Genomic DNA, 19529 nt, shown 5'->3' with positions numbered 1-19529 from the left:
GCCCGCCGGCGGCGGAATCGACGACGTCTTCCCCGCGTGGTGGAAGGGCAACATTCGGGCTCGCTCCGTTCTCTCCCCCGCCAACGGAGGAGGAGGCGGGGCCGTCAAGGCCAGGTGGGAGGCCGCGCTTCGTCGGCCGTCGAGCGAATCGACGCCCCCGACGCCCCGACGGAAGGCACGCCGGACGTCGACCTCGCGTTCAAGACGGAGGCAAGCGCCGTCCCCCCGCGGCACGCTGACCCCGAGCAAGAAGACGACGCCGGCGCGCTCGCAGAAAGCCTGCAGGACGTCGCCCTCGAACCAGAGATGACGGTGCAACCAGTCCCCGATGTGACTACGTCGCTCCTCGTCGACAAAAAGGTACCAACTAACTCCCATCTTGCGTCATTTCGACTCGGCCTCAACCCGCCAAACGACCTCGTTTTGGCGGGCGCTCTCATTGAGGCGAGTGCAACCCCACTGAGGTTCCGTATGCGGTCGCCTTGAGACCGACTGACGGACGTCTCGACCTACGGGCCCTCTGGGTCCGAGGAAGATGACGATCCCAGCATCGGTTGGGATTTCTCCGGACTTGGCAACCCCAGTGCCGTGCGGGACTTCATGACCGCATGTGACTACTGCCTATCCGACTGTTCCGATGGAAGCCGCAGCCTTGGCGACGAGAGCTACGACCCAAGCCGCGAATGTTTCCACATCGAGCTAGGGGATCCCTCCGAAGGCAACCATCTTGGCATGCCGGAGGACGGTGATCTCCCTAGGCCGGTGCCTCGCGCCGACATCCCACAGGAGCTAGCTGTGGTCCCCGCTCCGGCGGGGGGTTACGACCCACAACTCGAGCAAGTCCGCGAGGCGCAGGCCAGGCTCAACGAGGGAACAGGAGCGCTTGAGCCGATCCGTCAGGACGTCGGACAAGCATGGGTGGGCCAACCCCTGGCCGGAGAAATACGTCACCTGCCCCAAGGTCTCCAGCACCGCGTCGCCAACGATGTCAGGATCAGGCCGCCGCCCGCATCCAGCGGGGTTGGTCAGAACCTGGCAACCGCAGCAATGCTCATCCGCGCGATGCCGGAGCCGTCAACCACCGAGGGTCGGCGAATCCAGGGAGAACTCAAGAATCTCCTGGAAGGCGCTGCGGCCCGACGGGCCGAGAGCACTGCCTCCCGAAGGCAAGGTTATCCCTCGGAACCTCATGCCGCGACTTCCCGATTCATGCAGGAAGCCTCGGTCTACACCGGGCGCACGCGCGACACCGCGCCTGCGGCCCCGGGCCACCTCGGCAACGAGCACCATCGACGCGACCGTCGGGCTCACCTCGACGAAAGGGTGCGCCGAGGCTACCACCCCAGGCGTGGGGGGCGCTACGACAGCGGGGAGGATCAGAGTCCCTCGCCCGAACCACCCGGTCCGCAGGCCTTCAGTCGGGCCATCCGACGGGCGCCATTCCCGACCCGGTTCCGACCCCCGACTACTATCACGAAGTACTCGGGGGAAACGAGACCGGAACTGTGGCTCGCGGACTACCGCCTTGCCTGCCAACTGGGTGGAACGGACGACGACAACCTCATCATCCGTAACCTCCCCCTGTTCCTCTCCGACACTGCTCGCGCCTGGTTGGAGCACCTGCCTCCGGGGCAGATCTCCAACTGGGACGACTTGGTCCAAGTCTTCGTTGGCAATTTCCAGGGCACATACGTGCGCCCCGGGAATTCCTGGGACCTTCGAAGCTGCCGGCAACAGCCGGGGGAGTCGCTCTGGGACTACATCCGGCGATTCTCGAAGCAGCGCACCGAGCTGCCCAACATCACCGACTCGGATGTCATCGGCGCGTTCCTCGCCGGCACCACTTGCCGCGACCTGGTGAGCAAGCTGGGTCGCAAAACCCCCACCAGGGCGAGCGAGCTGATGGACATCGCCACCAAGTTCGCCTCTGGCCAGGAGGCGGTCGAGGCTATCTTCCGAAAGGACAAGCAGCCCCAGGGTCGCCCATCGGAAGAAGCTCCCGAGGCGTCTGCTCCGCGCGGCGCCAAGAAGAAAGGCAAGAAGAAGTCGCAATCGAAACGCGACGCCGCTGACGCGGACCTTGTCGCCGCCGCCGAGTATAAGAACCCTCGGAAGCCCCCCGGAGGTGCAAACCTCTTCGACAAGATGCTCAAGGAGCCGTGCCCCTACCATCAGGGGCCCGTCAAGCACACCCTCGAGGAGTGCGTTATGCTTCGGCGTCACTTCCACAGGGCCGGGCCACCCGCCGAGGGTGGCAGGGCCCGCGACGACGACAAGAACGAAGATCACCTAGCAGGAGAATTCCCCGAGGTCCGCGACTGCTTCATGATCTATGGAGGGCATGCGGCGAATACCTCGGCTCGGCACCGCAAGCAAGAGCGCCGGGAGGTCTGCTCGGTGAAGGTGGCGGCGCCAGTCTACCTAGACTGGTCCGACAAGCCCATCACTTTCGACCAGGTCGACCACCCCGATCATGTGCCGAGCCCGGGGAAATACCCGCTCGTCGTCGACCCCGTTGTCGGCGATGTCAGGCTCACCAAGGTCCTGATGGATGGGGGCAGCTGCCTCAACATCATCTACGCCGAGACCCTCAAGCTCCTGCGCGTCGATCTGTCCTCCGTCCGAGCAGGCGCTGCGCCCTTCCACGGGATCATCCCTGGGAAGCACGTCCAGCCCCTCGGGCGACTCGACCTCCCCGTCTGCTTCGGGACACCCTCCAACTTCCGAAGGGAGACCCTGACGTTCGAGGTGGTCGGGTTCCGAGGAACCTACCACGCCGTGCTAGGGAGGCCATGCTACGCGAAGTTCATGGCCGTCCCCAACTACACCTACTTGAAGCTCAAGATGCCGGGCCCCAACGGGGTCATCACCGTCGGCCCCACGTACAAACACGCGTTCGAATGCGACGTGGAGTGCGTGGAGTACGCCGAGGCCCTCGCCGAGTCCGAGGCCCTCATCGCCGACCTGGAGAACCTCTCCAAGGAGGTGCCAGACGTGAAGCGCCACGCCGGCAACTTCGAGCCAGCGGAGACGGTCAAGGCCGTCCCTCTCGACCCCAGCAGCGACACCACCAAGCAGGTCCGGATCGGTTCCGGGCTCGACCCCAAATAGGAAGCAGTGCTCGTCGACTTTCTCCGCGCAAACGCCGACGTCTTTGCGTGGAGTCCCTCGGACATGCCCGGCATACCGAGGGATGTCGCCGAGCACTCGCTGGATATTCGGGCCGGAGCCCGACCCATCAGACAGCCTCTGCGCCGATTCGACGAGGAGAAGCGCAGAGTGATTGGCGAAGAGATCCACAAGCTGATGGCAGCAGGGTTCATCAAAGAGGTATTCCATCCCGAATGGCTTGCCAACCCTGTGCTTGTGAGGAAGAAAGGGGGGAAATGGCGGATGTGTGTAGACTACACTGGTCTCAACAAAGCATGTCCGAAGGTTCCCTACCCTCTGCCTCGCATCGACCAAATCGTGGATTCCACCGCTGGGTGCGAAACCCTGTCCTTCCTCGATGCCTACTCAGGGTATCACCAGATCCGGATGAAAGAGTCCGACCAGCTCGCGACTTCTTTCATCACGCCGTTCGGCATGTACTGCTATGTCACCATGCCGTTCGGTTTGAGGAATGCGGGCGCGACGTACCAGCGGTGCATGACCCATGTGTTCGGCGAACACATCGGTCGCACAGTCGAGGCCTACGTCGATGACATCGTAGTCAAGACAAGGAAGGCTTCCGACCTCCTCTCCGACCTTGAAGTGACATTCCGGTGTCTCAAGGCGAAAGGAGTCAAGCTTAATCCTGAGAAGTGTGTCTTTGGGGTGCCCCGAGGCATGCTCCTAGGGTTCATCGTCTCCGAGCGAGGCATCGAAGCCAACCCGGAGAAGATCGCGGCCATCACCAGCATGGGACCCATCAAGGACTTAAAAGGGGTACAGAGGGTCATGGGATGCCTCGCGGCCCTGAGCCGCTTCATCTCACGCCTCGGCGAAAGAGGTCTGCCTCTGTACCGCCTCTTAAGGAAGGCCGAGTGTCTCGCTTGGACCCCCGAGGCCGAGGAAGCCCTCAGCAACCTGAAGGCGCTCCTTACAAAGGCGCCTGTCTTGGTGCCCCCGGCGGACGGAGAAGCCCTCTTGGTCTACGTCGCCGCGACCACTCAGGTGGTTAGCACCGCGATTGTGGTCGAAAGGCAAGAGGAAGGGCATGCATTGCCCGTTCAGAGGCCGGTCTACTTCATCAGCAAAGTGCTGTCCGAGACTAAGATCCGCTACCCACAAGTTCAAAAGCTGCTGTATGCTGTGATCCTGACAAGGCGGAAGCTGCGACACTACTTCGAGTCTCATCCGGTAACTGTGGTGTCATCCTTCCCCCTGGGGGAGATCATCCAGTGCCGAGAGGCCTCGGGCAGGATCGCAAAGTAAGCGGTGGAAATCATGGGCGAAACGATCTCGTTCGCCCCTCGGAAGGCCATCAAGTCCCAGGTGTTGGCGGATTTCGTGGCCGAATGGGTCGACACCCAGCTACCAACGACTCCGATCCAACCGGAGCTCTGGACCATGTTTTTCGACGGGTCGCTGATGAGGACGGGGGCCGGCGCGGGCCTGCTCTTCATCTCGCCCCTCGGAAAGCACTTACGCTACGTGCTGCGCCTCCATTTCCCGGCGTCCAACAATGTGGCCGAGTACGAAGCTCTAGTCAACGGATTGCGGATCGCCATCGAGCTAGGGGTCAGACGCCTCGACGCCCGCGGTGATTCACAGCTCGTCATCGACCAAGTCATGAAGAACTCCCACTGCCGCGACCCGAAGATGGAGGCCTACTGCGACGAGGTTCGGCGCCTGGAAGACAAGTTCTTCGGGCTCGAGCTCAACCACATCGCTCGGCGCTACAATGAAACCGCAGACGAGCTGGCTAAGATAGCCTCGGGGCGAATGACAGTCCCCCCGGACGTCTTCTCCCGGGATCTGCATCAACCCTCCATCAAGCTCGACGACGTGCCCGAGCCCGAGGTACCCTCGGCCCAGCCCGAGGTACCCTCGGCACGACCCGAGGTACCCTCGGCAGAGCCCGAGGTACCCTCGGCCCCCGAGGGCGGGGCACTGAACGTCGAGGAAGGGCAGAGCGGGGCCACGCCAGACCAAGATTGGCAGGCCCCGTACCTGCAATATCTCCGCCGAGGGGAGCTACCCCTCGACCAAGTCGAGGCTCGGCGGGTAGCGCGACGCGCCAAGTCATTCGTCTTGCTGGACGACGAAGAGGAGCTCTACCACCGCAGCCCCTCGGGCATCCTCCAGCGATGCATCTCCATCGCCGAAGGTCGGGAACTGCTGCAAGAAATACACTCGGGGGCTTGCGGCCACCACGCAGCGCCCCGAGCCCTTGTCGGAAATGCTTTCCGGCAAGGCTTCTACTGGCCAACGGCGGTGGCTGACGCCACTAGAATTGTCCGCACCTGCGAAGGGTGCCAATTCTATGCGAAGCGGACACACCTGCCCGCTCAGGCTCTGCAAACAATACCCGTCACTTGGCCCTTCGCTGTATGGGGTCTGGACCTCGTCGGTCCCTTGCAGAAGGCGCCCGGGGGCTACACGCACCTGCTGGTCGCCATCGACAAATTCTCCAAGTGGATCGAGGTCCAACCTCTGAACAGCATCAGGTCCGAGCAGGCGGTGGCGTTCTTCACCAACATCATCCATCGCTTCGGGGTCCCGAACTCCATCATCACCGACAACGGCACCCAGTTCACCGGCAAAAAATTCTTGGATTTTTGCGAGGATCACCATATCCGGGTGGACTGGGCCGCCGTGGCTCATCCCATGTCGAATGGGCAAGTAGAGCGTGCCAACGACATGATTCTACAAGGGCTCAAGCCTCGGATCTACAACGACCTCAACAAATTCGGCAAGCGATGGATGAAGGAACTCCCCTCGGTGGTCTGGAGCCTAAGGACGACGCCGAGTCGTGCCACGGGCTTCACGCCGTTTTTCCTGGTCTACGAGGCTGAAGCTATCTTGCCCACTGACCTGGAATACGGCTCCCCGAGGGCGAGGGCCTACACCGAACAAAGCAACCAAGCCAGCCGAGAGGAATCGCTGGACCAGCTGGAGGAAGCTCGGGACAGGGCCTTACTACACTCGGCGCGGTATCAACAGTCCCTGCGACGCTACCACGCCCGAGGGGTCCGGTCCCGAGAACTCCAGGTGGGCGACCTGGTGCTTCGGCTGCGGCAAGACGCTCGAGGGAGGCACAAGCTCACGCCCCCCTGGGAAGGGCCATTCGTCATCGCCAAAGTTCTGAAGCCCGGAACATACAAGCTGGCCAACAATCAAGGCGAAATCTACGGCAACGCCTGGAACATCAAACAACTACGTCGATTCTACCCTTAAGATGTTTTCAAGTTGTTCATATACCTCGCACCTACGCAAAGTTTAGTCGTCAAGGAAGGGTCGGCTTAGCCTCGGCAAAGCCCGACCCTCCCTCGGGGGCTAAAAGGGGGGAGACCCCCTCTGCGTCGAATTTTTCCTCGAAAAAGGATCTCTTTTTAGCAGGATTTCTTTCGTGCTTCTTGACTACTTCGGAAAGCGGATCCTGGAAACGACGGAGTACACGTAAGCAGCCAAGGCTGACCGAGCCGAGGGACTCCTACGCCTCCGGGATACGGATACCTCACTCATCACCTTCTGCGATAAGTAACTTGCGCTCGGATAAAGCGACTCCGTGGACCGAACAAGTCTTCACGTTCGGAAGCTCTCCTGCCGAAGCAGTCCTTCAAGCTTTCTCGACTAAGTCGGGGACAGGGCCTCATGGACGGGTGAAAGTACGCGTAAGCGGCAAGGCCGACCGAGCCGAGGGATTCCCACGCCTCGGGGATACGGATACCTCACTCGTCCCTTCCGCGAAAAGCAACTCTCGCTCACACAAACATCCCTGTTACCGACAGAGTCCAGATGCTCGAAACAAGAGGAAAAAAGACGCAGCTTTGCAAGCGCGGCGAGGGTGTGTTTTTCTGGCCTCGGCGGCCGCAGAAAGCACACGCTACAAGATGATCTGATCCTGCAGGCTCGGGTCTTCACGCTGAAGGGAGCCATAGCACCCTCGACATCGACGACGTCTTCAGCAAAGTCCGACCCAGCCTCGGGCGGCGACGCGGTCCAGGGACTCCTCCGGGAATCCGGCCCGAGCAGGCGGCTCGACCGGTTACCCCTGGGGCCTCGGTCAACCGGCTTCCAAGGGCGCCAGCCCGACCCGAGGCCTCGACTGATCGACTTTGGCGTCGGCTCCGCTGACGGACAACACGACTAGGCTCCGGCCAACCAGGTTCCCATTCTCGAGCCAACTCCGCCTCTGTTCATACTGATATCGCTACCCCTGGCCTCGGTCCACCGAAGGGCGGCCGAGGGGTCTCTTTAACTAAGCTAGAGGAACCCCAGACAACAAGGCCGAACGGGCCGAGGGATTCCTACGCCTCCGGGATACGGATACCTCACCCGTCACCTTGACACGGGGCGACTCATGCTTGGTAAAGCGGTTCGGATAATCAACAGGCGAGACTTAGTGCTCGAAAATGAGGAAAAAACACGGCTCCGTGCCGAAATTACATACATGTTCAGGCCCCGACAGCCACAATGAACAAAAAACACTGGCATTCGAGATGCCACTACCAACGGAACTCCGGTTCCCCCCTCCGCAGGTACGAACGACCCCACTCCATGGGGATGGCCTGCGGAGCAACAGAAGACCGACGGTCGGCTCGCCGCCGCCCATCCTGACTACGGCGACGGTAGGCCGGCGCTGCTGCGGTCTTGCTCTCGCCCCCGCCGACGCTCGAGGGGCGAGGACAAGCACGCCGGCGCGGTGGCCCGGGGCGCGGGTGGTGGCAGTGATCCCGTCGGTGACGAGGACTTCTCGAGCCGCCTCCACCTCGGCGCCGATGGCAGGGGACACCAGCCCCCCGACAGATCCCCACTCAAATCCTCCCAGACGAGTGGGGCGCCGGCCTCTGCGCAAGGGCGCCGTCCCAGTGCAAAAGCAGGGCCACCCCAGAACACGAACGCCGCCCTAACGGCGCGCGGAATCGTGGGTGGTCCTCCCGTGCACACGATGCGGCGGTCACCCTCCGGCAGGAGGGGCCGCCGGAAGCCCGGCCGACGACTCCGACACGCTGGAGGTAACGACGCCCGCCGTCGATCAGCCCCACGTTGTCTAAGTCCGCGCCGCCCGCAGGGCCAGCGAGCGCCTCCACCCCCGAATGCCGCGGGAAAGGGCGACCCGCGGACCCGCGCGGAAGGTAGAGCGCCGGCTCAGCGTGGCTCCCACCCCAGCGGGGATGATGAACATCCTTGAAGCTGAGGGTGGGACCAAGATCGCAGCCCGGCTTGCTCTTCCCCACCCAGAAACCGGCGGTCACCATCCTGGGTGATCGCCGGCATGGGGGTACGGCCGGGCCGGCTGATGAAAATCCTTGAAGCCGAACGATGGCTGAGAGGTACCAACTCCCATGGAGTTGCGTTCCTCCAACGAGGAGGCGGAAAGGCGGCGGATACCCCCCATCCGGGGGCTTGGAAGATGGGAAGACACGACGCTTAAGGGAGGAAGAAGACATGGTTGCCTTCCGAAAGGAGTCTCCCTCCTTTTAAAGGCAACTCTCCCTACGTGTGCCCCCAGGCGCCACAGGCTGAGTCTTCTCCAACACGCTCCAAGGCCCTCCCCTGCGACTCGGGGGCTGGGTCCCACATGTCATGCAAGCCGGCTCAGGGCAGAAGAAGCCAAACCGCCGCGCGTGGTGCGCACGACCGTCCAGCGGTTACAAGCGACCCCCCATTCTCGCCCAGACCAACGGGCAGAAGGGGCAGGCAGCCATGCAGGCGGCATGCAACCGCGCCAGATGGACGCGCTTCTCCAACTTCTGACACGCCAGCTTGGGAACCCAGGCCCACGCGTCGAGCAACCGGCGCGCCAGTTGCTGCATGCAAGCAACCGCACCGCCACTTGTGCCACCATCGCGCCTCTTCGGTTGCGGAGCCAATGCCGCGACTCGAGGCGACCCATCAGCGCCAGCCTGGCGCGTCAGTCAAAGTGACCGAAAGTGGGCCGGCAGTAATAGCGGTGGCAGGCGGGCGGGCGCAGCGGTCACGTCGTCAGCCAGGCTCACGTCCCATCCTGGGACAGCAAGAGAGCCTCCTCTCACGGCGTGGAGACGGTGCACCCGTGACCCGTTCCTCGAACGGATCGCACGCGCGCAACGGCCGCCCCGCCAACCACTCGCCCCGTCGCATTAACTCCGCGGCGGGACAGGCGGCGCCTCTGACGGGAGGAGCGCGCGACACTTCACCTTCGCCGTAACAACCGCGTCAGAAAAGGTACGCCACGTCGTCCGATTTCGTATCCTTTTCCGTTTTCCTCTTTCTCTATCTCTTGCAACAGGGACCGGGAAAGGGGGATACCCCGAAAGGGATCCTTCTCCGCGAAGGAACCGGGCTCCGAGCCCCCCACTACTGATCAGGGGTTCGAAGGCTGGCCCTCCGAAGGGTTCAACAGCCGCCTCAGATCGCGTGGGCCCGACACCCACTACTGGTCAGGGGTTCGAAGGCCAGCCCCCCGAAGGGTTCCATGGCCGCCTCAGGCTACTCGGGCTCCGCGCCCATTACTGATCAGGGGTTCGAAGGCTGGCCCCCGAAGGGTTCACAGTCGCCTCAGACACCGAGCGAGGGATGACCAGGGGTACGTTCGATACATAACCAAGGCTCGGGCTGCGCTCCCGAGGTACCCTAGGACATTTCCGAGACCAGCGGGAACGATCTTGTAACGGAATCCCATCGGAGGGAGGCATCGAGCCCTCGGACCCCGTCGCCAGGGGACCGGGTCCGGCAAATCACCCGCAGGTACTTTTGGGCGTGCCTCTGGGCCCCTAGCCGACCCCCAACGAACGGGGCACGGACGTCCACTCGGATTACCCGCTTGCAGCTCACCGGAGACACCATGTTCGGTGCCCATCGAGGGTAACATGGCGCACTCCCCCCCTCCTCCTTGCGGAAAGGCGACGTAGGGGCGTATGTAAAAAGTCGAGTCTGTCCCTGATCGCCCTCTCGCCCTGTGCAGAGGCTCGGGGGCTGCTCTCGCAAAAACCGGCTCCGGCCAAATCGTTGACAGCGTCAACATACCAGCCCGAGAGCTTGGACCCCGACCGTGCACCCGGGCTACGACCAGTTCGCATGAGGGAACGACCAGACCAGCCGAAGCATCGCGCGAGGTATTAAGACCTCGAAGGAGTGTAACCACTCCTCCGAGGCCTCGGGGGCTACACCCGGCGGGTGCGCTCGCGCGCACCCACCGGAACGAAATGCAACCGAGAAAGGCTGGTCCCCTTGCAAAAAAGTGCGACGAAAGCCTCCAAGCGAGTGCTAACACTCCCTTCGAGGCTCGGGGGCTACTGTCGGGGACCATAATTAGGGGTACCCTCAAGACGCCTAATTCTCAGCTGGTAACCCCCATCAGCATAAAGCTGCAAAGGCCTGATGGGTACGATTAAGTCAGGGATCAGTCCACACGAGTGACTCGATCACGCTTCACCCGAGCCTAGCCTCGGCCAAGGGCAGCCGACCTCGAGAGACTTCCGTCTCGCCCGAGGCCCCCTTTTTATGGCGGACACATCACCGGCTCGCCCGAGGCCTTGGCTTCGCTCAGAAGCAACCTTGACTAAATCGCCGCACCGACTGACCAAATTGCAGGGGCATTTAACGCAAAGGTGGCCTGACACCTTTATCCTGACACGCGCCCCCGGCAGAGCCGAAGTGACCGCCGTCACTCCACCGCTCCACTGGCCAGTCTGACAGAAGGACAGCGCCGCCTGCGCCACTCCGACTGCAGTGCCACTCGACAGAGTGAGTCTGACAGGCAGTCAGGCCTTGCCAAAGGCGCCACGGCGAACTTCGCCCCGCCCGACCCCAGGGCTCGGACTCGGGCTAAGACCCGGAAGACGGCGAACTCCGCTCCGCCCGACCCCAGGGCTCGGACTCAGGCTAAGACCCGGAAGACGGCGAACTCCGCTCCGCCCGACCCCAGGGCTCGGACTCGGGCTAAGACCCGGAAGACGGCGAACTCCGCTCCGCCCGACCCCAGGGCTCGGACTCGGGCTAAGACCCGGAAGACGGCGAACTCCGCTCCGCCCGACCCCAGGGCTCGGACTCGGGCTAAGACCCGGAAGATGACGAAACTCCGCTTCGCCCGACCCCAGGGCTCGGACTCGGGCTAAGACCTGGAAGACGACGAACTCCGCTCCGCCCGACCCCAGGGCTCGGACTCGGGCTAAGACCCGGAAGACGACGAAACTCCGCTTCGCCCGACCCCAGGGCTCGGACTCGGGCTAAGACCCGGAAGACGACGAAACTCCGCCTCGCCCGACCCCAGGGCTCGGACTCCGCCCTGGCCTCGGCCGAACGACTTCCGCCTCGCCCGACCCCATGGCTCGGGCTCGGCCACGGCAACGGAAGGCAGACTCAACCTCGGCTTCGGTGGAACCCCCACGTCGCCCTGCCTAGGGCACAGACCGCCACGTCAACAGGAAGCGCCATCATCATCCTACCCCGAATCGACTCGGGTCACGGAGAACAAGACCGGCGTCCCATCCGGCCAGCTCCGCCGGAGGGGCAATGATGGCGCTCCACAAGCTCTATGACGACGGCGGCCCCCAACTCTCTTACGGAAGCAGGACGACGTCAGCAGGGACTCGACCGCTCCAACAGCTGTCCCTCCACCAGGCTCCGCCGCACCTCCGACAGCCACGACATCACGCCAGCAGGGTGCCCAGATCTCTCCGGCTGCCACATTGGCATGTACCTAGGGCGCTAGCTCTCCCTCCGCTAGACACGTAGCACTCTGCTACACCCCCCATTGTACACCTGGGTCCTCTCCTTACGACTATAAAAGGGAGGACCAGGGCCTTCTTAGAGAAGGTTGGCCGCGCGGGACCGAGGACGGGACAGGCGCTCTCTTGGGGCCGCTCGCTTCCCTCACCCGCGTGGACGCTTGTAACCCCCCTACTGCAAGCGCACCCGACCTGGGCGCGGGACGAACACGAAGGCCGCGGGACTTCCACCTCTCTCACGCTCGACTCCGGCCACCTCGCCTCTCCCCCCTTCGCGCTCGCCCACGCGCTCGACCCATCTGGGCTGGGGCACGCAGCACACTCACTCGTCGGCTTAGGGACCCCCCTGTCTCGAAACGCCGACAAAAATCAAGATCTATCTACTGGTATATAGATTATAGTTAATTGAAACTTTTATGGATCTTATTTATATTTTCTTACCAACTATTACTCTTGATACATATATTTATAATTTGCACAAGACCCTGCGAATGGTCAAGTTTACACCAATTATGTTGATTATGCCAAGTACTTTGAGTAAGTGTCATGTCGCTATATACATCTTAATTTTATAGTCATATGCTACTAGACGTACTATTGCTATATTTAAATACATGATAATAATTTTATTACTGCATTATATTGTCTTGTATTTATTGTGACCTCTTACCTTATTATATTGTAATGTCTTATAAATTATTATTTATATTATGATAGGTCAAATTATATGGCTAGTTCTATGCTTCATAGTTTGATGTATGTTACTGTTTTATACTCCCCCGATGGGTAAATGGGGACGGGGATGGGGAAACATTCCCCATCCCCGTTCCCCATACTCGTTAAACTTATATATGGTGATGTTTTCATGTAATATATAACAATAAAAATAAATAATTACATTGTTAATAGATAACTCGTTGTACAAATATGTTTATTTTGATATACACATAATAAGTTCTAAATCTGACAATGCATATAAGTGACAATGTTTTGTATTAAAAACAACGAAAGTATGTCATAATTATAATTTAAGCGGGGACGGGGATCTCCAATGGGGATTTATCCCCGCGGGGAACGGGGATGGGAAAGAAATGCCCCCGCAAGAGTTCGTGGGGATCCCCGCGGGGAAATTTTTTTGTCGCGGGGACGGGTACAGGGAGCCAAAACCCGACGGGGATGTCTCTGTTGCCATCCCTAACCGTATTGCATAAATATCTACACCGTGTAGCATAATTGATATTAGTATATATCATAAAATATTTCTAACGAGCATAGCTGCATGGTTGTTATAGAGATCTTATATTTATGGACGGAATAAAGCATTCAAATCAGATTTTTTTGTTTTCATGCATGCATCGGTTAACGGATACACTTCCTAATTTCTCGCGAGTGCAAATAAAAATAAACTACGTGCATGCAAGAAATGGGACGCATGCGTGAGGCGGGGGCTAGCGGTCTGGTACGGTAGTGCGGTGGGGTGGCTGGGGCTTTCTGTATTTTATTGGAAGGATACGCTTTCTAATTTCTCACGCATGAAAAATGAAAACAAATTGCACGCATGCAAAGAATGTGACGCATGCGGGAGGAGGCTAGGGGCCAGACTGGTCCAGTGGTGCAGGAGAGTGGCTGGAGCTTCCTATATCTTATTGGAAGGATACGCTTCCTAATTCGTCGCGCGTGAAAATTAAAACAAGCTAAGCGCATACAAGGAATGGGACGCATGCGAGAGGGGGGCTAGCAACCAGGCTGGTCCGGTGGTGCGGGGGGTAGCTGGGGCTTTCTATATCTTATTGAAAGCCCAGGGCTATATATATATAATGCGATATCTCACACCGTGTAAATCCTTAACCCTTCCTCCTCCTACTAATACTAGAGAATGTTCTTGTAAATTATGGCCAATACCAGGTATATAAGCAGTGATTTCAAATCCAGAGGTTAATCGTACTTCGGCAACTTTACGTAAGGCATAGTTGGTTTTTTGGGGGTTGATAGTGAAAAAGTCGACAAATAAGTCATCCTTAGTGTCCCTCTACAGAACCGTACATGAGATTTTCACCTCGTACGACGGCTCCTCGTTCAATTCTTTGGAAGGGATCCTTTTCCTCGTTTGAGAGTCCTCGTCCTTCTTCCACTCCGTCCCGAAGACTAACTAAGACCAATTGAGTCACATTTTCATGTTCTAATTGAACACTTTCCATTATTTATGACTAAAGGAGAAGATTGTTCTTTTACCAAACATATGCGGATCAAATCACATCTTATAATAAGAAGAGATCTTTCTCGGTATCAATCCCTTGCCCCTCATTCTTTGAGAATCAGAAGGATCTTTTTCGAGTTTCCATTTCTTCATTTTGAATCTGGGCTCTTCTATCTTCGACTTGTTTTTTGGTTTTGTTCTTTATTTATTCATTTCTATTTCCCCCTCTTCCTCTATCCCTATTCTCTAGCTACAACATTTGCATCAATAGAGCACTTTTCCCTTTGTATGAATCGATATTATTCCAATTTCTTCCCGAAACTTCCCAAGAAAAACCCCGAATTGGATCCAAAATTAACGGGTTAATGTGAGCTTATACATGTGGTTAGGCACTCTTCAAATAGGAATCCATCTTTAACTAACTATATATATATATATATATATATAGGACAGGTGTAACGGGAGCCCTGGGCTTCGGATATTAAGGAGAGCCCAGGCCGTGGAGGGGGTCTAGTCCGCTCAGCCGTCAGCGCGTGGGTCTGATGGAGAGGAGATAGAGGACATGCAGAACCAACGGCGCCGTGACGGGTGGATTAATGGAAAGGCGGGAATCATTTGGTAATTGGCAGAATTATAGGAATTAGATTTCGCATGCAAACGTGTGTAATCTGAAACGTGGGCGCGGAATTAATGGATCTTGCATGGCGTTTAATTGAGGCAGTTAAAGATAATATCGAATAAGATGATGAATGGATTGTCATAAAAAGGTACGCTATAAATGTTGCATATATAGTATATACAGAATGGCGTAAAATGTTGAGGCATTGTGCGTAAGAAGTTGTAGTGTTGTTTTGTATTGAAGTTAAACACCTACAATATCGGTACGGTTGCGGAAATTATGGAAATACCCTGGAAACGTGGGTGCAGTTACTTGTTTAGAGTATCATCCGTGATTTCCTTGCATTCGAAAAAAATATCCGACTACTGGAGAACTAGTTGGCGATGGAGATGGCCGGCTCTGGACAATCACCGGCGATGGTAGGAGATGGCGGTCATCTTGGTCCAAACAGTGAGGGAGTTGTTGATGGTAACTTAATGGTTACACCGCCTCCTGCTCTACTGGGGCCTGTAATCGACGCTTCAAGCATAGGGATGAAGGGCATCAACGGATTCGACCGCCAATGTCCAACATTAGCTCCAGGGAGATGGATACGCCTCAAATACTGCATTCACATGTAAGTATAATTGTTTTTATTAATAATTGATTAGATTGTTATGATCATATTCCGTGGTACAAACAACAATGTCAATGAATTGCAGAAAAAAAACATTGATCCAAATATAGTGCCAACAATAGGGATGACTTTCAAGGATGTTGATGATGCGTATGAATTCTATAAAAGGTATGCATATGAAGTTGGATTTCCATTGAAGAAATACAGAGAGAAGACATTCAGTAAGTGGATAAATTGTTCACGTGAAGGTAAAAGTGCACCAAAACCAAATGATACACCTAGGATGAGGAATAGGAATTCGGGGCGTACGCAATGTAAGGCCGAAATGAAATTAAAAAATATATATGATGATGAAAAAAATGGTTGTAGCTGCAAAAATTGAACTGGTGAATTTAAAGCATAACCATGAGTTCATAACTGACAAAGCAGATAAACAACATTTACGTTGCAACAAAAGTAGGGATGCTGAGTTCATAAATTTTGTTGATGCAATGCATGATAGCCGAGTGCCGCAGCATTGCATAGTTGATTTTATATCAGACATGCATGATGGGCCAGAGAACGTACCGGTAACTGCTCAAGATTTGAAAAACATGTAAGGAATCTTTTTATGTTGCGTATGTATATATTGAGTGCCATAAATATTACTATAGTAAATGTTTGGATAATCATTTTTTGTGCATACAAATGTAGGAGGGCAGCAAGGAGACGAGAAAACTGCGCAAATGATGTAGCCAAACTTTTGGTTTTCTTTATGGAATGCAAGAAACAGAATCCACAATTTTTTTTGTGATTTTTAGCTAGACAATGATGGGAAAAATGTGAGTATTTTTTGGTCACACACAAGTATGCAGGGGGAATATGCAGATTATGGTGATGCTATGACATTTGATACAACACACAAGACAAATATATATGATAAACCACTGGGCATGTTTATTGGAGCTAACAGCCATCTGCAGTGTACAGTGTTTGGATTTGTTTTGTTGGGAGATTAAATAGTTCAGACTTTTGAATGGGCTTTCAATTCATTCCAAACATGTATGGGATGCGAGGGTTCGAGAGTTATGCTAACAGGTATGTGGTATGTGAATTTGTTATGCAAAAAAGTTAAATAATTTATTGTGAAAGTAAAATAATAGTTTGTGAGCAATTGCAGATCAAGATCCTGCAAAGCCAATTGCTCTGAGAACTGTATTTCCAAAAACAATTCACAGACTATGTTTATGGCATGTCCAGAACAGATTTATGCCATTCTTAAATGAATTATATGCAAGGTTTGCTGATAAGGATTTTAAAACAACATTCCAATCTATTATACATCATCCATTAACTCCTCATAAGTTTGAATGTGCCTTGGAAATGATGCTAGAGGAATTCAATCTTTATGAAGATATGACTCTATGCAAATTATATGAAATAAGGAAAGAATGGATACCATCATTTTTAAAAATGACTTCTGTGGGGTAATGGTGTCTACAAAACGAAGTGAGAGCATGAACAGATTAGTGAAGCAATCACATGTAGATGTGAACACCCCTCTGCATGAGTTCGCTAAACAAATGATGAAAATGTTGCATAGCAGGAAAATGAAAGAATCAAAGGAGGCATTGATGAGCAAGGTATGTCGTGTTTGTTATCAATAATGTATGGCATACATGTTTATGTAAATACGTTGTTTAATTATGATATTAACGTCTTATAGGGACCAAGGACAACAGATACATTGTATAGGTTCGAAGTAAGAGTCTCTAGGGCATACACCAGAGCTGTTATGAATAGATTTGAGGAATCAATGAAATACGTCACTGCATACAGAATATTGAAGGACACAGACGATTGTGATAAAGATTGGATCGTACAACATACAAAAAGATCTAATAAAATTGTGTGGGGACAACATCAATTCAAGGTAACAATGGACATAGAAGCTGGGGAGTATACATGCGAGTGCAAACAGTGGGAACATACAGGTTTGTACATATTGTGTTGATTAAAAGAATAAAATTGCATGCTAAATAATTTGTTGATTGTAGTACAAATTAATGTTTATCATTAAAAAAATAATGGTTGGTCTTCATGTTTTCAGGTCTATTGTGTGTTCATCTTTTAAGAGCTTTCATGCATCTACAAGTTGAAAAGATACCTTCAAAGTATATATTGCAAAGGTACACTGTCTCATCAAGAAAAGATATATCGTTTGAAAGAATTGATAAGAGCTTCAGGGGAAAGGATGGAGTTACTAAATCATACAGACAGAAAATGTTGCTAACGAAAACAATGAAAGTTGTTCGCCAGGCGTGTATGTCAAAAGTAGGGTACGACAAGGCAATGGATGTGTTGGATGAGCTCGATGGCGTTCTATGCCGATTAGAGCCAGGCATTGGATGTAATGAGTCATGTGATGTTAGTGATGATGAGGAAAACCAGGTAATAAGATTCAATTTTTTTAAATGTTATACTATTTAGAACACATGAGTATGCATGGTCACATATTATTTGTACCAGGAAGGAGAAATAAATAATAATAATGCTGGCGATGGAATGGAAGATGATAATTCAATTACATGCCATAAAATAGAATGTAAAGGATAAATATATAATCTTGCATGAAGTATTGTATGTAATGAATATATAAAATCAATGTACTAAAAAATATTTTATTTTGTAGGATGATCATAACACCATGACTGGATGTGAACATGCGTTAGCATTAATAACAGCTGGTAACCAGGTACGTATTCAAAATTTAGTGTTCATTTGTATATAATGAAAATAGATGTTTATGCTGCATGGAAATGATGATGTGTTTGGGTTGTGCTATATAGGTGGACAACATGAGAATTTCACCTGAGGTTGGTGATACAAGTTCTCCGTGTCACGTAGCACACGACCAAATGGAACAGATTGGTGCATCCTCAGAAGCTAAGGAGGTGAGCATTGAGAACTGATTTTGCTGAGTGGTACAAAAATAATTTATGTAAATATGTGTATACTAATTAATAACTTTTTTTATTATACAGAGGTTGAATTTTAATGTGGATGTTATAAATCTGAGTATGCCGGATCGTGCAAGACCAAAAGGACGGACAATAAAAAATACAGAAGATGGGATTATGAAACTAGGTGCCAAAGGAGAAAAAAAGAAGAATAGGAGATGCCAATTGTGTGGAATAGCAGATGGACATAACAGCAGAACGTGTCTGTCTGTGGAATGAAACCTGGCCGGATCAAGACTAAACAATAAAACAACTGCTCCACAATGGAATGAAACCTCGACTGCTAAAAACATCGTATTGATGAAGAAGTAGAAAATAAATAAACCGCTGAGCATATGGAATTGGGTGAATAATTTGAAGTGTGACTAAAGAGAGGTTGATGTAGTATAAATTTGTAATAGCACAATGACCTATGTTTTAGTTGAGGAAATTAATATTTTGCATGACTGGGTTATATAATGCGTTGATATAATACTATAATATGTTGCGTAAAACTAGACCATTATACAAAACATGAAACTAAATAAATGCAAAAAATTGGCATGGAACGTTTAACAATTGGCCAATCTGGACATGAATGGTATATAAACTCAATACACTTAACATAACTAAACAATTAGTATTACATACTTCGGGTTTGACACTTCATCTAAACCAGAAAGGTAGTAGCATAGACACTGGACACAGTTAGTATAATTAGCATGGTAAATTTGTAAAAGGAACCTAATGTATATAAAACAAGGAAGTATATATGTTGCATAAAACTTGAATATTAAGGATAATATGATAATAGAAATACGCCAAACATTGGACGGAAACGATTAACAATCAGACAATCTGGACATGTAAGGCATAGAAGTTCATCACATATAGCATAACTAGGCATTCTGGTACCACTTCTGTTTTACACACTTGAAATAAATACAGATACGAAGTAGCATAAACACTGGACACAACAAACATAAGTGTCATGGGGAGTATCATACAAATGAGCAACACTTGACATAAGTGACTTAAGAAGTAACATAAACAGTTTGGGGATCCCAGAGGGAATATTGTTCAGCTATGATATCTAAGTCTTGGCTTTCAAACAACGTCGTTTCCTTGGAACATACTTGAAAGGCATCAGTTCTGCAGGGAAGGGGTAAACCCTGTTGTTGCGATGAAAGGTCAGGTAATGCAGAACAAAAGCACGTTGGTCCAATGGTTGATCCTGAAATAGTCATAATAGTTGAATTAA

At 53.3% G+C, this 19529-nt stretch overlaps 1 protein-coding gene across 1 annotated transcript; it reads left to right on the top strand.

Annotated features, from left to right (window-relative positions):
* The first annotated feature begins 12183 nt into the window (after positions 1-12183).
* On the top strand, positions 12184-18732 carry LOC103654119 (protein FAR1-RELATED SEQUENCE 1-like). Its single transcript, XM_008680942.2, has 8 exons — positions 12184-15885; positions 15984-16367; positions 16450-16912; positions 16996-17263; positions 17380-17720; positions 17962-18024; positions 18119-18223; positions 18314-18732. The coding sequence occupies exons 3-8, from the start codon at positions 16721-16723 to the stop codon at positions 18506-18508; spliced, it is 1164 nt and encodes a 387-aa protein (XP_008679164.1). The 5' UTR covers positions 12184-15885; positions 15984-16367; positions 16450-16720; the 3' UTR covers positions 18509-18732.
* Positions 18733-19529: the final 797 nt, after the last annotated feature.

Source organism: Zea mays, chromosome 4 (assembly GCF_902167145.1).
Source record: "Zea mays cultivar B73 chromosome 4, Zm-B73-REFERENCE-NAM-5.0, whole genome shotgun sequence".
NCBI lineage: Eukaryota > Viridiplantae > Streptophyta > Magnoliopsida > Poales > Poaceae > Zea > Zea mays.
The sequence above is the reverse complement of the archived record's forward strand: the minus strand, read 5'-3'. Positions and strand labels throughout refer to the sequence as shown.

What these genes read in the sequence shown, in the direction of transcription:
- LOC103654119 (XM_008680942.2), top strand. Translation starts at nt 16,721, where the DNA reads ATGGATACCATCATTTTTAAAAATGACTTCTGTGGGGTAATGGTGTCT. An exon ending in AGGAGGCATTGATGAGCAAG is followed by an intron (nt 16,913 to 16,995) that starts GTATGTCGTGTT and finishes AACGTCTTATAG; the next exon opens with GGACCAAGGACAACAGATAC. An exon ending in TAATAACAGCTGGTAACCAG is followed by an intron (nt 18,025 to 18,118) that starts GTACGTATTCAA and finishes TGTGCTATATAG; the next exon opens with GTGGACAACATGAGAATTTC.